This window comes from Cyanistes caeruleus, unplaced genomic scaffold (assembly GCF_971803275.1).
Source record: "Cyanistes caeruleus unplaced genomic scaffold, bCyaCae1.hap1.1 HAP1_SCAFFOLD_78, whole genome shotgun sequence".
In the NCBI taxonomy this organism is placed as follows: Eukaryota; Metazoa; Chordata; class Aves; order Passeriformes; family Paridae; genus Cyanistes; species Cyanistes caeruleus.
The window spans coordinates 2418502-2440583 of NW_028255889.1; the positions used below are offsets into that span (position 1 = coordinate 2418502).

At 52.0% G+C, this 22082-nt stretch overlaps 1 protein-coding gene across 1 annotated transcript in view; it reads left to right on the plus strand.

Moving 5' to 3' along the window:
* The window catches only part of LOC147646855 (uncharacterized), a 153500-nt gene extending 131667 nt beyond the window's left edge, over nucleotides 1-21833 (plus strand). Inside the window, exon 3 of the mRNA XM_086872857.1 lies at nucleotides 19755-21833. Within this exon, the coding sequence (XP_086728983.1) occupies nucleotides 19755-20439 (685 nt within the window). The 3' untranslated portion in view covers nucleotides 20440-21833. The remainder of the gene's footprint in view (nucleotides 1-19754) is intronic.
* Nucleotides 21834-22082: the final 249 nt, after the last annotated feature.

The following is a 22082-nucleotide window of genomic DNA, read 5'->3' on the forward strand; positions in this document are numbered from 1 at the left end:
GGTGAGATATTAACTATTTCAGTGCACAGATGAGACCTGCAGACCCCGATCCTCCCCTTGGGTGAGAAAAAAGAACAGAGTGAGGACATGTAGAAGACAACATGAAGACGCCAAAGTCAGTAAAGAAGGAGTCAAGTCCCAGATGAAAGGAGAATGAGGAGATGCCTTAGTATTGGGGCTGAAAGTTCTTTTGGTAAGGCCATGGACATGGACTATGATACACTAAAATATCCCCTTTAATTCATTAGAAAATATGGAGAGCTGGAGTGTTCAAACTCTAAACATGGGCTGAGGCCTGTAAGAAACGGTCCAAAGTTTCCCTCATCTGCCTCATAATCATTGCAAGAACAGAGACTGAGACCCTGAAGACACCAATAGAATTTGTGCAGGGGTTCTGGCCTGGTTGAGGTGGAAGCTTACCAGGCGATTGTTTGCAGGCGTGCTTTCTGTGCTGTCAAGGTACACTGCCTTCATTCCTGCTGGTGAGCAGGGACTTGTAAGGAGCGGCCTGTTCTGTACCTTACACCTGCTTCCCAGAGCAAGGGGTCTCATCAAAATAGCCGAGGAATTTCCCCACCTCTTGGCCAGCTGCCCCTTGCTTTGAAACAGACTGTAAAAATGACTTTTCCAAGTTACTTTCTTTGAGAGAGATGTCTCCATGGAAGAAGACACCGGCGACCCTGTCTTGTCCGTTGGTAGCTATAACCCCACCCCCCCCCTTTTTTCTCCTTGCATTTTGCCTCTTTATCCCTCTCTCCCTCTCTCTCTCCCTGTCCTCTATCGCATCACCCTTGTTGCTGGCACTAAAATAAAGACGCATTACTGCTGTTGTGATTTAAACTGAAATCCTTTGGTGTCCTTTTTGCAATCTGAGATCAAATGAACCTCTCATGACTCCCACTTGTGTTAGCGGATCGTGACACTCGGGAGCGGGGTGACCCAAGGTGCGGCTTAGAGCAAATGCTCCACGGCACGAGGATATTGGTAGGCGCACGGTGGAGACCAGGATGAGGAGGAGATCTCCAGTATGGGTTCCAAAGGCTTTTACTCCACTGGAGCATCCAGGGACTGAAGACCAAGAACACAACTGAGTGTGGGTTTTTATATGGGGGAGGCCAGAGGGAGGGCACAAAATTTTAACCAATAGGAAGAAACTATGGGAGGAGTGGAAGGTTCCATTCAACAATACAATAGGGGAAACAAGGGGAGCAGAGTGGGTCACATGGGCCAATGGGGAATTGGAGATTAGGGGATTTCCAGAGGGGCGGTTCAGGTAGGAGGCTGGCCTAAGGGAAGACTGACAAATGGGTGTAATGACAGATGGGGAACATGAGAAAACAAGGGCTGGGCTTGAGGCAGGTTGGATTGATAGGTGGGTAGGAGGATACAAACTAGGAGCAAACCAATGACTTAGGGGAATAATTGGAGAAACCATTCAAACAAAGCAGACATCACAACAATAGAACTGTTAACCATTACAGGAGGTGGCATCTTCAAGAGGCGATGGCATGTGAGTGAGCTCTTGCCACATTGACACTCATTGTTCTACATGGAAAGGGACATGGAGAACTTGCCTCCAGCATTCTCCATGGATCTCAAACTGTCACGTGCCAGGGCTTCCAAATAATCCATGTTCTGATATCAATCTAGACGGGAGCACAGATCAGAAGCCTTTCCATGGTGCCCCCAGTGGAGCCGCGTCCGCCTTTGTCTGTCAGGAAAAGGGATGCGGGAAAAGTGGGCAGGTGCCACCCTGCTCTATTTGTGTGCCAGGCCTGAGCCTCAAGTGTTTCTGGTTTCTTAGCTAATTTCTCCCTGGCTCCTCTTTAATATGAGCAAGAGAAGAGCATCGCACAGTCCAGTTTGACAAATAAGGCTTGTGCACAACTGAGTGCTTCCACTAAATTAAGAACCCAATGTGCTTGAAAGCCGACCTTCTGTTTGCTCAGGCCTCCTCACCTCTGTAGATGAGGTGACTTTATGCTGCTGGTATGTGGGTTTTAGGAGTATGTGGGTTTTTATCTGTGATAGAGGTGAGGAAGTGTTGAACTCATTCCAATGAGCTAGCCAAAGCAGTGACTTTAGTGTCTCTTTGGCTGGGAAGTAGCACCGGCCTTGTTGAATGCAGACGCACGAGCAGGGCTCCTCCAGCAGCAGGGACACACCATGAACCAGGAGGGGACCGTGGTACCAGAGGGGACTGTGGCACCAGAGGGGACTATGGCACCAGAGGGGACCGTGGCACCAGCCGTGCCCAAGGCCTGAAAAGGGTGGCAAAGTCAGGTGGTGCTGCCTGGCTGCATGAACAGCTCGGGCAGGGCGTGGTGAGGAGCCAGGTCTGGGGGCCATCCAAGGAGTCCTATCAAGAGCAAATGGTTCTAATATTCTCTCTGGGAAAAAAAAGGAGCAATCTTTAGAGTGAACTGAAGTGCTAATAAATATTTGCTCATGTATGGTGGGGTTTCTCTGCAAATGGGCTTTGATGGGAAATTTCTGACCACATTTAGTTTTGCTCTGTAAGTTGAGCACCTGAGTAGCTTTGTTGAGGAATGGAGAATTGTTTGTAGCTCAGTATTTTCTCAGGAGGAGCCTTACATTTTAGCACAGGAGGAAGGTAATGCAAAGGTTTAAAAGCTTTCCCCTCCTGAAGTGACACACTTTCTGAGGAGTCTGAGGAGAATTCCCCTCAGCCTCTGCCAGGGCTGTTTGCCTCTTCTGCAGGCTCAGGATTCTGGGAGTTCCAGGAGCCTCAGCTGCCACGGTATTTTCCTCTGAATATTTCTTGTTGTGCAGTATACAGGGAGAATATTTTGTGTGAGATTCTCCTCTGGGCTTTGAGGTGAATCTCAGTAATTCTGTTGATTTTCATGTCCAGATGAACTTTTTCTAGAAAGTTCATGGAAAATTAATTGCTCAAAATTTGAGTGGCCCAACCACATTAAAAATGAAGTCTAAACTGAAGAAATCTTTTATTTTTATTTTTTTTTCCTTGCTAGGTGGGGTAAAACATGAAGTGTAAATAAATAAAGTTCTTTGAAAAGGTTCAGCCAGCACCCAGCTGTATGAAAATCAAAAGGGATAAGACAGGGCATGGGAAGAATCTTCAGCCCTTCCCACTGAAGGTAAAAGAGTAGGAAAAGTGCCTCTGGCTGTTACCCACAGGTAATGTGTTATTTGAAGCCAAGAGCAGATGCCCCAAGCTGCTGGTGGCCCAAGCCCTGCCATGGCTGGCCCACTTTCAGTCCTAGCTGGACCAGGGTGGCCGGCTTGGGAGGGGAGGAGGTGGGGGAATCTCAGGGGGCTTCCTCTTCACAGCTGGGCTGGGGGGCCGTGGGGGAGGCACGGAGTGCTGGTGCTCTGCTTTCCAGGTCGACTCCTGCTTCTGAGGCCACATTTGAGAGCTGTCGAAGGAGGCAGTCTCTGGGCTCCCTGGGGGCAAGGGAGAATCACACCTTCTTGGCTGGTATGCTGGAGCTGCAGCAGGGTGACTGTGGAGAGAGGAGGTGGCTGAGGCCCCCAGCTGCCATGGGCTCACAAGGACCCTCCTGCACAGCAGGGCCCAGAGCGGCCAAGGCTCCCCAGCACGGCTGGAGCTGCTGGCACAGCTTGGCCCAGCTGGACAGCTGCCCCTCAAGGCCCCAAGCAAGCAGGGGATGGCTCTGGGCAGGGTCCCTGGCCAGAAGCGGGCCCCAGAGCACCTCTGCCTTTCAAGGGCAATCTCGTCCCTGCTCTTTCTCCTGCCCACCTTGCTTTGCCTCTGCCCACTGCTCCGGGGGCTGCTCTTAGCCAGGCAGCCTCAGTGGGAGCCAGCACTGGCTGCAGCCCCAGCGGGCTCCCCAGGACAAGGCCCAGCAATTAAGAGGCCAATGAAAGGCCTGGGCAGCAGCAGAACTCTCAGCGGAGTTATTTGGGCAACCACTGATTACCCACAAGTGCACAGCAGCCTCACTGGGAATGTTTCCTGACTATGAGCAGCCTTTCAAGAAGCTGGAGGGTGGAGATGAAAAACAACTTACCGTTTCTTGTCCTTCCACCACTGGAATCCAACATAGCACAGGACCATGGAAAGTGGCACTGTGAACAGTGTCACTGCTGTGCCTATCATGCAGGACTTGCGCACATCCTGCGGGCAGAACACTCTTGGGGTGCTCGGTGGCTTCTCAGCATTTATATTGGACTTGCCAAGCGCATCTGTGGGAGCAATGGGCAGCGTGAGCCTGTGCTGTGCTCCATTGCTGAGCTGGCAGCACGCTGGATACGGCCAGGACATTCTCTGTTTCCCCCAGAGCTGGGGCCTGCAGGCACCTTGCCACCCCTTGGCACAGGCTGTGCCACCCAACAAAGCCCAGAAGGCCGAGAGCAGAGCCCAGGACAGCACAGCTGCTTGGGCAGTGGCTCCTAACAGGGACACGGGTCAACCCATCCCTGAGCAGCCACTGCCACCCCTGACCCTCCCTGCTCTGTGACAGCTCCCCCAGCCCAAGGGGACAGAGCCAGGCCCTGTAAGGGGCCAGTGCATCCCCTGCCCAGTTGGGAGCCAGGGCTGGCTGTGGCCCTGGGCTCACGGCAGGGCTCCCACTCGGGGCTGCTCCTGTGTCTTGGGCCTCTGGATGCTTAGGGGCAGCTCCAGGAGCAGCTGCAGGGGGAGAGATGTTGGTGCACAAGTCCCAATTCCCAGGGGCTGGGAATGAGCTCCAGAGGCCTGGAAGCCGCGGCACCTCCAGCATTGGCTGCTGCCGGGCCATGCAGGCCCTGAGGGAAGAGCTGCTGGCACACAGCCCTGCCGAGGGAGAGCCCAGCACAGCAATTACCTCCTGTGCCTGGGCCTGGCATCTCCTCCTTTCCTGCATCAGGAGCTGGCACAGGGCCATTCCTTCCTCTAGCATATGCCATCATCTGCACAAACATCTGCTCCAGCACTTGAGAAAGGAAAAAGGACAGCTGGATAAGATAGAACTGTTCACCATTAGGGGAGGTGGTATCTTCAGGAGGCAATACTTGTTAAAGTCATGGATAAAGGTCAGGAAAATATCCAGGTTATTGGGGCTGGGCCAGGGCTCTCCCTCCTCCAAACAGCCGCTACACCTGATCTAGCCCAAGACCAGGAAATTTCAGAGGATCTCAGGGTGTGCATGGCCCATGCTGCAGTTTGGGCTCCCTGTCAGCTGATGCCAAATGCCTTCCTACAGGGACTGGGGAGAAGCTGCAGCCAGGCCAGGCTGGGAAACAGCCCTGCAGGCCATGAAAGCAGCAGCGGGGCAGCAAGGCTGCCATGGATCCCTTCCTGCTGTGCCAGGCACAGCGTGTCCAGATGTGCCCCTGGCTTCTGGATGTCAGGAGAAGGCTGAGGGACATGAACCCACCACGGCGTCTCTCCAGATCACTCAGCATCCTGTCCAGAAGTTGGGATGCCTCCAGGGAATTCTTGTCTTCTATCTCTTTGTTCTTCCATCTTGGAGGACCTTAATGGAAAGTAGTTCCATTTCTCCATCAGTCCAGAGTAGCAGTGAGTGCACCTGGGTGACTGGTGCCCTCCAAGGCACTCCCTCCTCTCTGCCTTCCACTCAGGAGCAGGAGCAGGGGGACAAGGTGCCTGCAGTGGGCCCACACTGGGATAGAAGAAGCCCCTTGCATTGCAGTCAGGGGAGAAAGGACTCCCTGGAGCTGCCAGCAGCTCTGAACTGAGCCCCAGGCAGGGCCAGGGCTTGGCAGCAGCAACAGGAGCAGCTCAGTCTCCCTGGGGCTGGCAAAGGAGCCACACGAGGCACAGCCCTGGGGCACAGCCCTGGGCCCGGCCCCTTCCTCTCTGATCTTCCTTGTAGCTGCACAGAGCACACGGAAAGTGACACGGGCATTGCACAGTGGAAGAAGATTGACAGCTAAATCCTCCTTCCTCCCACTGACAGCAATGCTGTGGGATCACTCAGGGCTCCAGATGGGAGCAGAGCGAAGTTCCCAGAATACATCAACCTTCAGATTCTTAAGGGAAATGGCATGAGAGTGAACTCTTGCCACACTCACACTGATAATTCTGTGCAGAAATGGACATAGAGAACTTGCCTCCAGCATTCTCCATGGATCTCAAACCATTATGTGCCAGGGCTTTCAGATGCTCCATGTCACCATCCCAATCTAGAAGGGAGCACAGATCAGAACCATTCCATGGTGAGCTGGGACCCCCTTCTGCCTTAGGGAACTGGGCACTGCAAGGGGGTCAGGTAAGGCCATGGGAGCCAGATGTCAATGGACATGGCCAAAGCTGCAGAGGGGCCTGGGGAGCTCTGGGCTGGCCGTGGACGCTCTCAACACCTTTTCCATGCTCTGTGCAACATCCCTGAAAGGCAGGCACTGCCAAGCAGCAGATATTTACAGCTCAAGCCTCAGCAGGGTTCAGGCCCAGAGGCACAGCAATTACCTCCTGGGGCTGTGCCTGGCATGGCCTCCCTTCCTGCAGCAGAGGCTGCCCATGAGCCACTGCTTCCTCCGGGAAACGCTGCCTTCAGCACAGCCTTTGGGTTCATCTCTGGAGAAAGGAAAAGCCACAGCTGGATCAGATGGAACCATTCTCTTTTCAGGGAAGTGGTGTCATCATGATGCAATACTAGTCGAGGTCATGCATAAGGATTAGGAAATCATATAAACTTATGGGATTGGCCAGAGCCCTCCCTCCTCCAAACAGCCCCTACACCTGATCTAGCCCAAGACCAGGAAATTTCAGGGGATCTCAGGATGTGCATGGCCCATGCTGCAGTTTGGGCTCCCTGTCAGCTGATGCCAAATGCCTTCCTGCAGAGGCTGGGGAGAAGCTGCAGCCAGGCCAGGCTGGGAAACAGCCCTGCAGGGCATGAAAGCAGCAGTGGGGCAGCAAGGCTGCCATGGATCCTGCTGTGCTAGGCACGGTGTGACCAGATGTGCAGAGAAAGCCCCCAGCTGCTGAGTGTCAGGAGGAGGCTGAGGGACATGGACCCACCTTGTCCTCCCTGCAGCATTTCCTTCAGCATTTGCTGCATGGTATTGGATGGCTCATGGGGTTTCCGGTGTCCTGCAGCTTTGTTCTTTCCTCTTGGAGGACCTTATAAAAAAATATATATCCATTTCCCAGGAATAGATCCTAAAAAATCAGGGTTCAGCTTGTGGGATCAGCAAGGACACAATACTCACCCCTGCGACGGGAGCTGGGCTTGCGTGCAGCATCCAGCCCAGGAGCCTGGAAAGTCCTCCCTGCAGACACACCTGTAACTCAACAGCCACAGAAGCTTCTGTCATGTCTGCTGATCTGCAAAGGCAGCACTGAGCTGCAGGAGCGGTGAGGGGATCACGCAGGGCGAGGGCACACACGTGCACAGCTCTGTCCTGGCACCTTCAGCGATGCTGCCCTGGCTGTGATTTGGGCTCTGAGCTGGCAGCTCTCCCAGGGGGAAAGGCCTTGACCTACCCTCACCATCTCCCAGAGCCTCAGTCCTGGATGTGGGTTGGGAAGCCAGATCACCTTCACCAAGAGGCTTGGCTGCAAAGAAAGGCAGGACAGAAGAGTTCCCATGGCACTGTAGAAGATCCTCAGGCTCCCTGGGGCTGGCAAAGGAGCCACACGAGGCCCAGCGCTGGGGCACAGCCCTGGGCCCGGCCCCTTCCTCTCTGATCTTCCTTGTAGCTGCACAGAGCACACGGAAAGTGACACTGGCATTGCACATGGGAAGAAGATTGATAGTTAAATGCTCCTTCCTCCCACTGACAGCAATGCTGTGGGATCACTCAGGGCTCCAGAACGGAGCAGAGCGAGGGTTCCAGAATCCATCAGCCTTCAGATTCTTAAGTGAAGTGGCACGTGAGTAAGTTCTTGCCACATTGACACTGATTATACTGAGCAGAAAGGGACATTGAGAACTTGCCTCCAGCATTCTCCATGGGTCTCAAACCGTCATGTCCCGGGCCTTCCAGATGCCCCATGTCACGATCCCAATCTAGAAGGGAGCACAGATCAGAATCATTCCATGGTGAGCTGGGACCCCCTTCTGCCTTAAGGAACTGGGCACTGCAAGGGGGTCAGGTAAGGCCGTGGGAGCCAGATGTCAATGGACATGGCCAAAGCTGCAGAGGGGCCTGGGGAGCTCTAGGCTGGCTCTGGTCACTCTCCACCCTCTTTGCAGGCCCTGTGCAAAATTCCTGGAGAGGCAGCAGGACCAGCCCAGGGGCTCTGGGGACTCTCTCCCTCCCACAGAGGAAACCCTCCCTGAAGCCCTGGGGAAAACCATCCCCAACGCTTCCCAGGGAGAAGGAAGTGCTGTCCCAGGAAAGGGAAGCCAGGCCCTGGGCTCACCTGCTCGCCGTGCTCGCCACGGAGCAGCCTGGGCAGCCCTGTCAGGCAGGGCCACTGCCAGGAGGAGCAGGAGGATGAGGTGCAGAGCAAAGGCCATGGTGCCTTGCCCACTGCCAGTCCTGCAGCTCTTGCTGCCACCACTGTCCTGACACCGCTGTCCCAATGTCAGCACCGCTGCCGCCGCCGCTGCTGCCACAACAGTCGTGGTCAAGGACTGACTGCTTGGTCCTTGTGGTGCTGTGCAACCACGGGGCTCTGGGACCTCTGTGACCTCAGAGCCTGCTGTCACCTCAGCCTGCTATCACCCCAGAGACTGCTGTGACCTCATGGCCTTGGCTGTACCCCCTGAGTGTTCTCCCCTCTGTACTCCAATCTGTACTGGACTGATTGTAAATCTTTGACTTCATCAAAGGGTCATTGCCAAACAAAACCTTGGTTTTGCCTGCTGACATTGCTGGTCATGTTCTGTCCCATGAGATGCTCTTGATGGTTCCCTCTTTTCCTGGGCATGGCACTGGAGGAGGTCCAGGCCCAGGTGATGCCACTGAAGGAAATGTGCCCTCAGACCAGGGACGCTCAACACAGACTCCCCCAGCCCCTCGGGGCCCCGCTGCTGGTCACAGCAGCCCCTGCCTGGCTCCTGCCTGCCCACACCGTGGTCAGCCCCGCCTGCTCCTGGACATGGAGCTCAGCCAGGGCTGGTGCTGTGTGGGCTTTGCTGGTGGTACCAGCCAGACACTGGGGTGACAGCTCCATCTCTTTATTGGAACAGAAGAGCTGTGTCAGGCCCTGCCCTGGCAGGAGGGACCCACCTTCAGTCCAGGCCACAGAGCAGGGTGGGTCCCTTCAGGGACACAGGGCCTTGCTTTGGGTGGTGGCAGCATCTGCACAGCAGCAAGCTGGTAACGCAGCTGTGACAGGGACATCACGTATGGGCATGGAGATGTGAAATGTGTGGTGCAGGTGTCCCTGAAGGAGGTGTTTGGCCTTTCCTGTGAAGCTGCAGAGGGGAACCTGTTGAGAGAGGAGATGGCTGAGGCCCCAGCTGCAGCTGGCACACAGGGACCCTCTTGCACACTGGGAGATTCTCACTGTGCTCACAGTTTCCCTCTGAAGACTAAGAGCTGAAAGTGGATGGGCTTAGCAACTGGTCTGCAGGCCAAAGAATTGAGGTAGTAAAAAAAGAAATTGAGAAAATACAAGTTTATCCATAGCAAGGAAGAAAGCAAGGCCGTTAGCATGGAAACCAATAAAAAGGTGCATAAGGGGTATTTGTAATAAATGTTGTAATAAATGGAATTGGTTCGTGCTAACTAAATTGTAACTGTTATTAAAGTTATTATTAGAAACAATCAAGAATCAGTGTTACAAAGCAGATGTACCCCTTTGCAGATGTTACATGTCAAAATTGAGGTACAGGATGTAGTTTAGAAGATAAATGGTGTCTCAAGACCAAAATGGCCTTGAGATGGACCAAAATTAGAAGAAATTTAGGCATTGGGCGTAAGGATTAGTAAACATAAGGCTAATTAGTAGACTAACATAACACAAGGCTTAGTAGGCACGCGCAAACCTGTAAGGTTATCCAAAGGACAATGAGGAAGAAGAGAAGCCTTCACCAAAAGACCACTGTACTAGTTTGAAATCAAACCAGTGAGAGATCGCAAGTCAGAATTATAATTTAATAGGAAAATGATAAAAAGAATAAATGCAATAATATCAAAAACACTGACAGAGTCAGAATACAGCCTGGAACCCTGTTAGGGTGATGGTAGTCGTCCAGATGAGGTGGTCTTGTTGAAGCGTGATCCTCTGGAAGAAAAGGGGGTCTGGTCTTCAGCTGAAAGTCCAGCAGTAGCTCCTGTCCTCTGGAAGTCCCGTAGGTAAGGGCTGCTGTGGTGTTCGAATTCTCAGCTTATATCCAGTATGGAATGCTTGGCTCCTCCCTCGGGGAGGAGCATCTCACAATGGGATGGTGAGTCATGAGATAAGGCCTTGATGAGCCATTAACAGAAAACAGTCCAGGAGGAAGTTATCTCTGAGTCATGCAGCAAGGCAGTGGTGGGCCCATTAACAGGGGACAATACAGGGGGAAGTTATCTATGAGTCATGGGGCAGGGCATTGATGGGCCCATTAACAGAAGGTAGCCCGGGGGGGGGGGGGGGGGGAGGCAGGGAGCACTGCCTCACCTGGTTTCAACAGTACATGAGGATGGTGATAGAATATACTGCAACCCAGGACATAATCCACCCCTTATTCTATTACCATCTACATAATTCCAAATCAGTACCTTCCTTAAACTCCACACACACACACACACACATATATATATATATATACAATGGAACCTTACACACAGTTCTCACTTAAAATGAGGTCTCCTTGTGGCACACATCGGGTTTCCCCATCTTTCCGCATTACCCACCAAGTGCAACCAGGTCCTTGAGCGAAGACAATCCCACGGATAGGTTTGCTCTTGCCTGAGGTGGGATTAATCCAAACAGTCTTTCCTAACATACCTCTCATGTGTACCACAGGGACTTTATCTCCATCCACCGTGTGCAAGGGTTCAGACTGGGCAGGACCAGCTCGATTGATGGATCCTCTGGTGTTAACCATCCAGGTGGCCTTTGCTAAGTTCACTTCCCAATTTTTGAAGGTTCCTCCACCAAGTGCTTTTAGGGTAGTCTTGAGTAGTCCATTGCACCGTTCAACTTTCCCAGCAGCTGGTGCATGATAAGGGATATGATAGATCCATTCAATTCCATGTTCTCTGGCCCAAGATGGTGTTCCGGGCAGTAGCATGAGGCACAGGGTATGTCTCCAGCCATCCAGTGGTTGCTTCCACCATGGTCAACACGTAGCGCTTGCCTTGGCGGGTTTGGGGAAGGGTGATGTAGTCAATTTGCCAGGCTTCCCCATACCTGTACTTGGACCATCTTCCACCGTACCACAGAGGCTTCACCCGCTTGGCCTGTTTGATTGCAGCGCAGGTCTCGCAGTTGTGGATAACCTGTGAGATGCTGTCCATAGTAAGGTCCACCCCTCGCTCACGAGCCCATCGGTACGTTGCATCTCGTCCCTGATGACCAGAGGCATCATGGGCCCAACGAGCTAAAAATAATTCTCCCTTGTGCTGCCAGTCCAGATCCACCTGTGATATTTTCACCTTGGCAGCTCGATCCACCTGCTCATTGTTACGGTGCTCTTCATTAGCCCGACTTTTGGGTACATGAGCATCCACGTGTCGAACCTTCACGATCAGCTTCTCCACCCGAGCGGCGATGTCCTGCCAAATCTCAGCGGCCCAGATGGGTTTCCCTCTGCGCTGCCAGTTGGCTTTTCTCCAGCGATCCAGCCATCCCCACAGAGCATTAGCTACCATCCAGGAGTCAGTGTAGAGATAGAGCCTCGGCCACTTCTCTCTTTCAGCAATATCTAAAGCCAGCTGGACAGCTTTAAGTTCTGCGACCTGACTCGATCCACCCTCTCCCTCGGTAGCTTGTGCAACTCGTCGTGTGGGGCTCCATACAGCAGCTTTCCATTTCCGGTTAGTGCTTACAATTCGGCAGGAACCATCGGTGAAGAGGGCATATCGTCTTTCACTCTCCGGTAGCTCATTATATGGTGGGGCTTCCTCAGCACGTGTCACTTGCTCCTCTTCTTCAGAAGATAATCCAAAAGTCTCACCTTCAGGCCAGTTTGTTATAATTTCCAGAATCCCAGGGCGGTTCAGGTTTCCAATACGGGCACGCTGTGTAATGAGGGCAATCCATTTGCTCCAAGTAGCATCGGTGGCATGATGCGTGGAAGGAATCTTTCCCTTGAACATCCACCCCAGCACCGGCAGTCGGGGTGCCAGAAGCAGCTGCGCTTCAGTACCAATGACCTCTGAGGCAGCTTGGACTCCTTCATAGGCGGCCAAAATTTCCTTCTCTGTTGGGGTGTAGTTGGCCTCGGATCCTCTGTAGCTTCGGCTCCAGAATCCCAGTGGTCGACCCCGAGTCTCACCAGGCACCTTCTGCCAAAGGCTCCAGGACAGACCATTGTTCCCGGCTGCAGAGTAGAGCACGTTTTTCACTTCTGGCCCCGTTCTGACTGGACCAAGGGCTACCGCATGAGCGATTTCCTGCTTGATCTGGGCGAAAGCTTGTTGTTGTTCAGGGCCCCAATGGAAATTGTTCTTCTTGCGGGTAACCAGGTAGAGAGGGCTCACAATCTGGCTATATTCAGGAATGTGCATTCTCCAAAAGCCTATGGCACCTAGGAAAGCTTGTGTTTCCTTCTTGTTGGTCGGTGGAGACATCGCAGTGATCTTATTGATGACTTCAGTGGGAATCTGACGCCGTCCATCTTGCCACTTTACCCCCAGGAACTGGATCTCCCGGGCAGGTCCCTTCACTTTGCTCCTCTTGATGGCAAAACCAGCCTTCAGGAGAATCTGGATGATCTTCTGTCCCTTCTCAAATACTTCTGCTGCCGTGTTCCCCCACACAATGATGTCATCAATGTACTGCAGGTGTTCTGGAGCCTCACCCTTTTCTAGCACAGTCTGGATCAGTCCATGGCAGATAGTAGGACTGTGCTTCCACCCCTGGGGCAATCGGTTCCAGGTATACTGCACACCCCTCCAGGTGAAGGCAAACTGAGGCCTGCACTCTGCTGCCAGAGGAATGGAGAAGAACGCATTTGCAATATCAATGGTCGCGTACCACTTTGCTGCCTTGGATTCCAGCTCATACTGAAGCTCCAGCATGTCTGGTACGGCTGCACTCAGTGGTGGCGTGACTTCATTCAGTCCACGGTAATCCACCGTCAGTCTCCATTCTCCTCTGGACTTACGCACTGGCCATATGGGGCTGTTAAAGGGTGAACGAGCCTTGCTGACCACCCCTTGGCTCTCCAGCTCACGAATCATCGTATGGATGGGGACCACAGAGTCTCTGTCGGTGCGGTATTGCCGACGGTGCACTGTTGCTCTGGCAATTGGTACCTGTTGTTCTTCAACTCTCAGTAGTCCCACAGCAGAAGGGTTGTCTGAGAGACCAGGCAAGGTACTCAGTTGTCTGATGCCTTCTGTCTCTAGAGCAGCTATCCCAAAAGCCCAGCGATAACCTTTTGGGTCTTTGAAGTACCCGTTCCTGAGGTAATCTATGCCGAGGATGCATGGGGCCTCTGGACCAGTCACGATGGGGTGTTTCTGCCACTCATTCCCAGTTAAACTCACTTCAGCTTCCAGTACCGTGAGCTCCTGGGATCCCCCTGTCACCCCAGAAATAGAAATGGGTTCCGCTCCCACATACCTTGATGGCATTAGAGTGCATTGAGCGCCGGTATCAACCAAAGCCGTATATCTTTGTGGGTCAGATGTGCCAGGCCATCGGATCCACACTGTCCAATAGATCCGGTTGTCCCTCTCCTCTACCTGGCTAGAGGCAGGGACCCTCTAATCCTGGTCATGGTGCACGTTGCTCTCCTCCGGTGAATATGCTCTTGATGTCCCTTCAAGAGGATCACTCATATCATCATTTCTATACCTTCTGATGTTCTGGCCACGAGAGACCGGAGCGGCGCTGGCTCTAGATGAGCTCCTTGTGGTAGTTGTCCCTCTTTTTAGTTCACGTACCCGGGCTGCTAAGGAGGAGGTGGGTTTTCCATCCCACTTCCTCATGTCTTCTCCATGCTCCTGGAGAAAAAACCAGAGGTTACCTCGTGGAGTGTATCCTTTCTCCCTGGCTGGGGAATGCCTACTCCTAATAGCAGAGACTCTTGTTGGTTCTGGGGAGACGTGGTAAATTTCTTCCTTAAGTTCCTTTTTTAGTTTCTGATGGCCCTCTTCAATCAAGCTCCGGACTTGCTCAGCCAGCCTTGTTTCCACAGATGAGACATGGGTGCGAAACGGGGCAGTGACAGTGTCCTCGTAGATTCTTAGTTTATTGGCCAGGACACCCACCCTGTCCTCACCTTCCCTCCATTGCAGTGTTGCCAGGTAACGGGAGTACATCTCTGGTCCAAGCCGTGCAAATCTCAGCCACATCTGTGACGTGCACTGGACACCATCTGGGCTCTTAGGAAATCTCTCATCTTCTGCAAAAATGATCTCCAGCACAGCCAACTCCCTCAGGCATCGGATACCCTGTTCCATTGTGCTCCATTTTCCCTGGTGCACCTGGAGGTCTTTGCAGAGGTATCTGTCCCTTACACTTGTCAGCAGTCGCCTCCAGAGGCTGAGAGTTTCTTGGGTTCTCCCAATCCCCTGGTCAATGACCACATCCCGGGACAGCGATCCCAGTTGCCTGGCCTCACTTCCATCCAGGATGGTGTCGTTTGCTGCAGCGTCCCAGATGCGGAGCAGCCAGGTTAGGATGGACTCGTTCGTCTGGCGGGTGAATTCCCTCCGCAGGTCACGCAGCTCACCTAGGGATAGAGAGCGAGTGATAATCTCTGGTTCTGTCTCCTCCGCTGCGTGTGAAGGTCCTGCCTCACCCTCATCAGTCACTATGCGGACTGATTTGCTTTTTGATTTCTTTTTCTGAATGGGGGCAACTTCTACCGGTTTAGGCTGCTCTGGTTCGGTGACTGTTTGTGTGGAGGTGCTCATGGCCCTTTTGGTTCCTTTCTCCTCTGTGGTAGTCTGCGTAGACATGGACGCTGTTGTTTTGCTCTTGGTTCCTTTCTCCTCTGTGGCAGTCTGAGTGGACACGGATGCTGTTGCTTTGCTCTTGGTTTCTTTCTCCTCTGTGGCAGTCTGCGTAGACACGGACGCTGTGGCTTTGCTCTTGGTTCCTTTCTCCTCTGTGGATGCTGTTGCTCTGCTTTTGGTTCTTTTCTCTTCCTCCTCAAGAAGACGCTGTACCACACCAAACAGTGCTTTGTTTCTAAGCATGGTGTACATGGTGCAGGCCATGCAGAGAAAACAAAACAGCAAGACTAGGCTGTCCTTGGCATCCAGAGAGAACTCAATATTTTTAAAAACTGCTGTGCCTGACCTGAAAGGCTGGAAGAAACTACTCTCCACTCTTCCCACCAAGGGCAGGGTGCGATTGTTGAGAAGGTCCCAGATGTAGCAGCCCAGACTAGGACAAGCAAACAAAATTGAGTATATATTCCGAATGGTATTCATTGCCTCACAGGTTATCATGCCATAAGCATAATAAACCAATAAAGGAATTCTCATACCATTCCCTGGTCTCAACAGGAGCAATACAACAGGCAAGTAGTTCCCCATGTGAGGGAAAATATAGAGAGCAAGATACAGTACCCATATAGACAAGCCAACCACCATGGTGGATAGGTTTCTGTTAATATGAAATTGCAATTCTGACTTTCTCTCAGGTTAATGCCCCACGTTGGGCGCCAAAATATGTACTAGTTTGAAATCAAACCAGTGAGAGATCGCAAGTCAGAATTATAATTTAATAGGAAAATGATAAAAAGAATAAATGCAATAATATCAAAAACACTGACAGAGTCAGAATACAGCCTGGAACCCTGTTAGGGTGATGGTAGTCGTCCAGATGAGGTGGTCTTGTTGAAGCGTGATCCTCTGGAAGAAAAGGGGGTCTGGTCTTCAGCTGAAAGTCCAGCAGTAGCTCCTGTCCTCTGGAAGTCCCGTAGGTAAGGGCTGCTGTGGTGTTCGAATTCTCAGCTTATATCCAGTATGGAATGCTTGGCTCCTCCCTCGGGGAGGAGCATCTCACAATGGGATGGTGAGTCATGAGATAAGGCCTTGATGAGCCATTAACAGAAAACAGTCCAGGAGGAAGTTATCTCTGAGTCATGCAGCAAGGCAGTGGTGGGCCCATTAACAGGGGACAATACAGGGGGAAGTTATCTATGAGTCATGGGGCAGGGCATTGATGGGCCCATTAACAGAAGGTAGCCCGGGGGCGGGGGGGGGGAGGCAGGGAGCACTGCCTCACCTGGTTTCAACAGTACATGAGGATGGTGATAGAATATACTGCAACCCAGGACAACCACCAAAAGAAGACTGAAGACCCCATTGCAACAAGTGAGGCATGTGCCATGAAGAAAAGTGATGTTAAGTCTGAAAAATTTAAAATAGGAGGAAACTTGCAGTAAGTGTAGCTTGAAGTGCTTTGTTTTGAACGTGAGGCAGGGTGGGAAGCCTCCGTACCCTGATGGGTTTTGCTTATGCTTTAATCATACTTAATTACTAGTAGATTATATATATAAATTTTAATTTTTTATTAAACTGTATTATTTTACAAAACTGTATTCTTTTATACCACATTGCTATTCAGATTAGTAAATTGTATTCATTTTTAATTAAACTTCCATTAAGCCAAGGGACCTAGTTGTCAAAATTCTAATTTCATTTATAATAATATTTTAACAAAGAAGGTTGGTACAACAATATTGGTATTTAACAAACGTGACACAATATGAGCTATATTAACAAAGAAGGCACCTTACGGTGACAACATTCTACTCTTCAGACTGTAAACATCTTTGTGTACTGATCAGGAGGTCAGGATTTGCTCTTTACAATCCTGATGCTGAATGTCTCCGTAGGCAGTCTGCTCACAGAGAAGAATGAATCCCTTGCAGGCTGCCCCTTTTTGGACAACCTGCTCCTCACCCCAAGCCTCAGCATGTCTGACATGGCCCACCTGGGACTGACATCCCAAAACATTGATAACATTTCTCTTTAGAATTTTTCTTTATCATTAAAATCTAATTAATTAATAAAAATAAATTTTGATTTTTATTATAATATTGTTCTATATTTTTAGAACCTAATTTTTATATTTATATAAAATAATTGATACATTTTTAGCAACTAAAAACATTATCGGTCCTTGGTTCAAAGTAACACAATTCCACTTTCATTAATTAATTGACCACTATTTCTCCCTCTTTATGCTAATTACACCTATTTTTAGTCCTTTGATCATATTTTTTAATCATTTTCTCAGACAGGGTAAAAGAGACCACTTTGGGGTCCATAGAAACTTTTCTGGGGAACATTTGGGGCAGTTTTGTGTCTGGGGAGGGAATTTAGAGAGAACTTGGTGGTCTGGAGGACACCTGGGGGAGCCAGGTGGGCACTTAGGGATTCTGTGGGACAATTCATGGTTTGGGGGAGCACTTGAGCGTCCAGGGGGGCTCTTGGAAGTCAGGGAGGGGAATCTGGGGGCCCTTCGGGGTCCGGGCGGGCACTTGCGAGACTGTAACGGGGAATCTATGGGGCGCGGGGGATGATGGGAGTTGTAGGCGCCGATATAATACGGTTTAACGGGGCCGCGGAGCATCACGGGAGTTATAGGCGCATCTCCAGTGGATTCCGGTGGGGCGTGGGGCATGACGGGAGATGGAGTCATGACTGGAATGGCACTCTATGGGCGCTGCGGAGCATGACGGGAGCTGTAGTCCCGAAAGTGGCTCAGAAGGCGCGTTTGGCGGTGCAGGGAAGCACTCAGAGAGAACTTTTCCGTCCGAGTTGTGATTGCAGGTCCTCGGGGCGAATGTATACGGCTCGGGAGCACTTGGGGGGAACCTGGGGAGCTGTAACAGGGCTCTTTTGGGCGTGGGGCACGGCAGGAGGTTTGGGCGCGGAACTGTGTTCTGGGATGATGGGAGATGAATTCCCAGCCGTGTCTGGAAGGGGCATCTGTGGTGTCGGGAGAACTCAGGGGTCCAGAGATGCTTTGGGGGGTCCTGAACGAGCGCTGAGGGGGCACTCGGGGATCCTGGAGGGTTTGGGGCACACTTATGGGACATATGGGGGGCGATGCCGGGGTTCTAGGGAGTGCAGGGCATGTTCCCAGTTCCTCACAACCTGATCTCAATTTCCCCCTGCACCCTGCTACTCACTGCCAGGACGATCCCAGTATGATATCCCAGTGTGATGTCACTACACAGCCAGTGCAATCTCAGCCACTGCCAGGATGATCCCAGTACAAACCAGTCCCTGCCATTGCTGCCACTCCTGGGATCCCCCAGCCCTCTCTGTGTTCCCCCCTCCTGCATCTCCCCAGAGGAGCCCCAAGGGCTGGCAGTCCCCAGCCAGGGTCTCCAGCCAGCCCCAGGTTGGATATGCAGCCCCCAGTTTTCCCAGTTTCCCTCTCCTTTTCCTCAGGCCAGGTTCCCCCCGTCCCCAGAGGGTGGGAGCAGCGGAGAGCCCCGCGCTGCCCATCCCGACCTGTCCCGGCTCCATCCCCGTTCCTCCCATGGGCTGTGAGGGGTTCGGGAATGGGGCACTGAGGGTGTCACTGCTCCTGGGGGAGGAGGGGGAGGGATGAAAGAGGAGCAGGAGGAGGAGGAGGGACAAATGAGGATCAGGGAAAGGAGAAGGGACTACAAGGTCCAGCACTCCCTGAATTTATAGTCCCCCACCTGTGCGCTCATCACCCACCATCCCACAGGTGACTGGGGAGCGGGAGCTTTGCCCAGATATCCTGGGCGGGTCCCTGGGTTGGGTTCATTTGGGGGGGGGAATGTTTGGAGAATGTGGAACTCCAAAGCTGAGTGGAAAATCCTACTTGGGGGGATATTGGGGGGTCCCACCGTCCTTAAGTGGGGAGATGGAAACAGGGGGAACTTTTCAGATTCCTGGCACTCTCAGCAGCCCGGGGAGGGCAGGGACCGAGCAGACAGGTGATCGCCAGTACAAGCGTGACTCCCAGCAGCTGGGACAGGGGGGAACCCTTGAACCCCAAACAGGAGAGACCAGAGATGGGGAACTCCTGGGAGGCATTTTCAGGCTGAATTTTGGTGTTTTCTGGAGGTTTTATGGACCCCAGATGTCCGATGACTTCTAGAGATGAACGCGGGCAGAGGGACCTGCAAACTCAATGTCCTCATCCCTTGTATTTCCCCAAACCAAGATTTCCCATTGCCAAACCTTGGCTGGATGGAGAGGAAGGCTGCGAGGAAGAGGAAGATGCCTCGGGACACCCAGGCAGGTGAGGAGGAAGTCAGTGCCCCTTTCCCTCTCTCTCCTGCTCCATCTCCCAGCCCAGCATGGCCCCCAGCTGCAGGACAACCCTGTTGCCGAGGCTGTCCTGCCGGGGACGCACTGGGGGGATCTCCTTCCCCTTCCCTCTGGCACCAAGGTAAATCCCATCCTCTCCTTGTCCTTCCTCCCTCAGACAAGGAGCTGAGGATGGAGACCAGGGAGGACAAATCCCTGCAGCAGAACCTTGTGGAAGAGGCTGATTTGAGCAGTTCCACAGTGCAGGAATCCAACGGGGAGGAAAAGCCCCGGAGATCCCGCAGGAGGAGGGGCTCCAAACCCATCCCAGGGTGCTCTGAGGAGGAAAGACCCACCCTGTGCCGGGAAGGTGACCAGAGATCCAGCCGGGGCTCTGAGCTGGTGGTCCATGAGCAGCTTCAGGATGGGGAGAAGTGCTACAAGTGCTTGGAGTGTGGGAAGAGCTTCAGCCAGAGCAACAGCCTGATCTGCCACCAGATGGTCCACACTGGGGAATGGCCCTACAAGTGTGGGAAATGTGGGAAGGGTTTCAGCTTTAACTCCAAACTCATCATCCACCAGCGCATCCACACTGGGGAGAGGCCCTACGAGTGTCCCAAGTGTGGGAAGAGGTTTCGGATCAGCTCCAGTCTCCTCGTGCACCAGAGGATTCACACAGAGGAGAGGCCCTTCCGCTGCCCTGACTGTGGGGAGGGCTTCAAGCACAACTCCACCCTCACCATTCACCGGCGCATCCACACTGGGGAGAGACCCTTCAAGTGTGGGGAATGTGGGAAGAGCTTCAGCCGGAGGTCCCAACTGACCATCCATCAGATGATCCACACTGGGGAGAGGCCCTACGAGTGTCCAGAATGTGGGAAGAGGTTTCAGACCAGCTTCCAGTTCCTCAGGCACCAGCAGATTCACACGGATGAGAGGCCCTTCCGCTGCTGTGACTGTGGGGAGCGCTTCAAGCAAAACTCCCACCTCATCACCCACCGGCGCATCCACACTGGGGAGAGGCCTTATAAGTGTGACGAATGTGGGAAGGCGTTCAGCCAGAGCTCCAGCCTCAGTACCCACAAACGCATCCACACCGGGGAGAGGCCCTATGAGTGTCCCCACTGTGGGAAGAACTTCTCAGACAGCTCTCAACTGACCAGACACAAACGGAGGCACCACTAAGGGAAGCCCTGCGAGTGCTCCAAGTGCAGGAAGAGCTTCGTGCGCTGCTCCAACTCCATCCCCCATCAGTGGACCCATGTTGGGCAGAGCCCTGATGGCCCATGTTCCCTGTGATCTGTGTTGGGAAGACACTGGGCTGGTGGTTGTTTTGGTTTTGTTCGAATTATCTTTAGATTCATCTTCATCCTTGTAAAACAGACTAAATTGGGGTAAAAATCAACAAATTAATGGCATCTAATTAATCAATGGCACCTAAAACCTCACATTTTACTAGTGCTTCAAGAGAAACTGGGAATCAGGGAGCTACTTGAGAGTATTTAGGGGTTGTGGGGTATTTGGAGTTGTCTCCATTTCTTGGCACTCAAAGAGATGAGGGGCTTCAATCTGTCACCTCAAGACCTCTCAGTGCCTCTGACTGCTACTCAGTCCCACCCCAAAATTATTCAATTCCACCCCCCCTCCAGCTATGATGCCCTTAGTTTTAGCTTTCATATTTTTCATATTCTGCACTGCCTAGGTTTGTAGTTTTGAACTTCATATTAATTGTTAGTGTCAGAAAAAATTAATCCACAAACACCAGAGGTTTATATGCAAAAAGGAGATAGAGGAGTGCTTTCAATTTTTTCAAATAAAGGGAGAGGCCATGGGGCATTCCCCTGGGATCTCTCTAATTTTTGGAGGGCGCAGCCTCCCTTTTATCCCAATTCCAGGCCGTACGTCCCTTCTCCCTTTCCCCATAGGCTGAGGGATTTGAGAGGTACAGACTTCCTGGTACACATGATACCTGAGATACCATCCCCACTCCCCCCAGTGCATAATCTCCTTCTTAGTTCTCAGCCCTGTTGGAATTTTATGGTGTTTCCCCAGTGTCTCTTTCATCTTTCAGTTGAATCCATCCCATTGTTTCTGTTATCTCTCAGTGATAGTTTCATTTTATCGGCAGACTCACAGCTTGTTTGTAAAGACAAGTGTCACTCTGATAGTATAAGGTTTTAAAATCTTAGAAAATTCGGGGACTTAGAAAGAAAGTTAGGTTTGGTGAGCCCGGGAAGAGTAGGCCCTGGGAAGTGTTAGGCCTTGTACTTGCTAAAGATCATGTCAAACTGCACCTGTGTAATTGGTATATGATGAATGATACAATTGTTAGATGTGATTAGATATAATTATTGTTTAAAGAACATGAGGAACAATGTTAGGGGGTTGAGGGGGATCAGGAGCAATCCATGCTTGGGTAAAAACAATGCATACAATAGAACAATGTAAGTTTAATAATTAATATGAAAGTTATATAATGATAGAGTATAAAAGCATGTTCAACTCAAAACCAAGTCAGGTCAGATTTGGGTATGTGTACCCCTGACACCCAGAGCTCTTAATAAAGCACCTTAATTTAATCATTCTGTGATTATGTGTGTTCCTGAACACTAACATTTTGGCGACCCCAGATGGGACCTTGTGAGTGCTGCTGAGCAAACTCACGACCCGATCACGCTCCAGCCGGCACCGAGGGATTCTTGGGGACCCCATCAGCTGCGACCGTCTCTGCTGCTCACAATTTCCCCAGGAGAGAAAGGTAAGGTGCTTTACTGTGGGGGTCCGGAAACCAGCTGATTCAGAGATCCTGGCTCTCCCTTGGAGGCAAG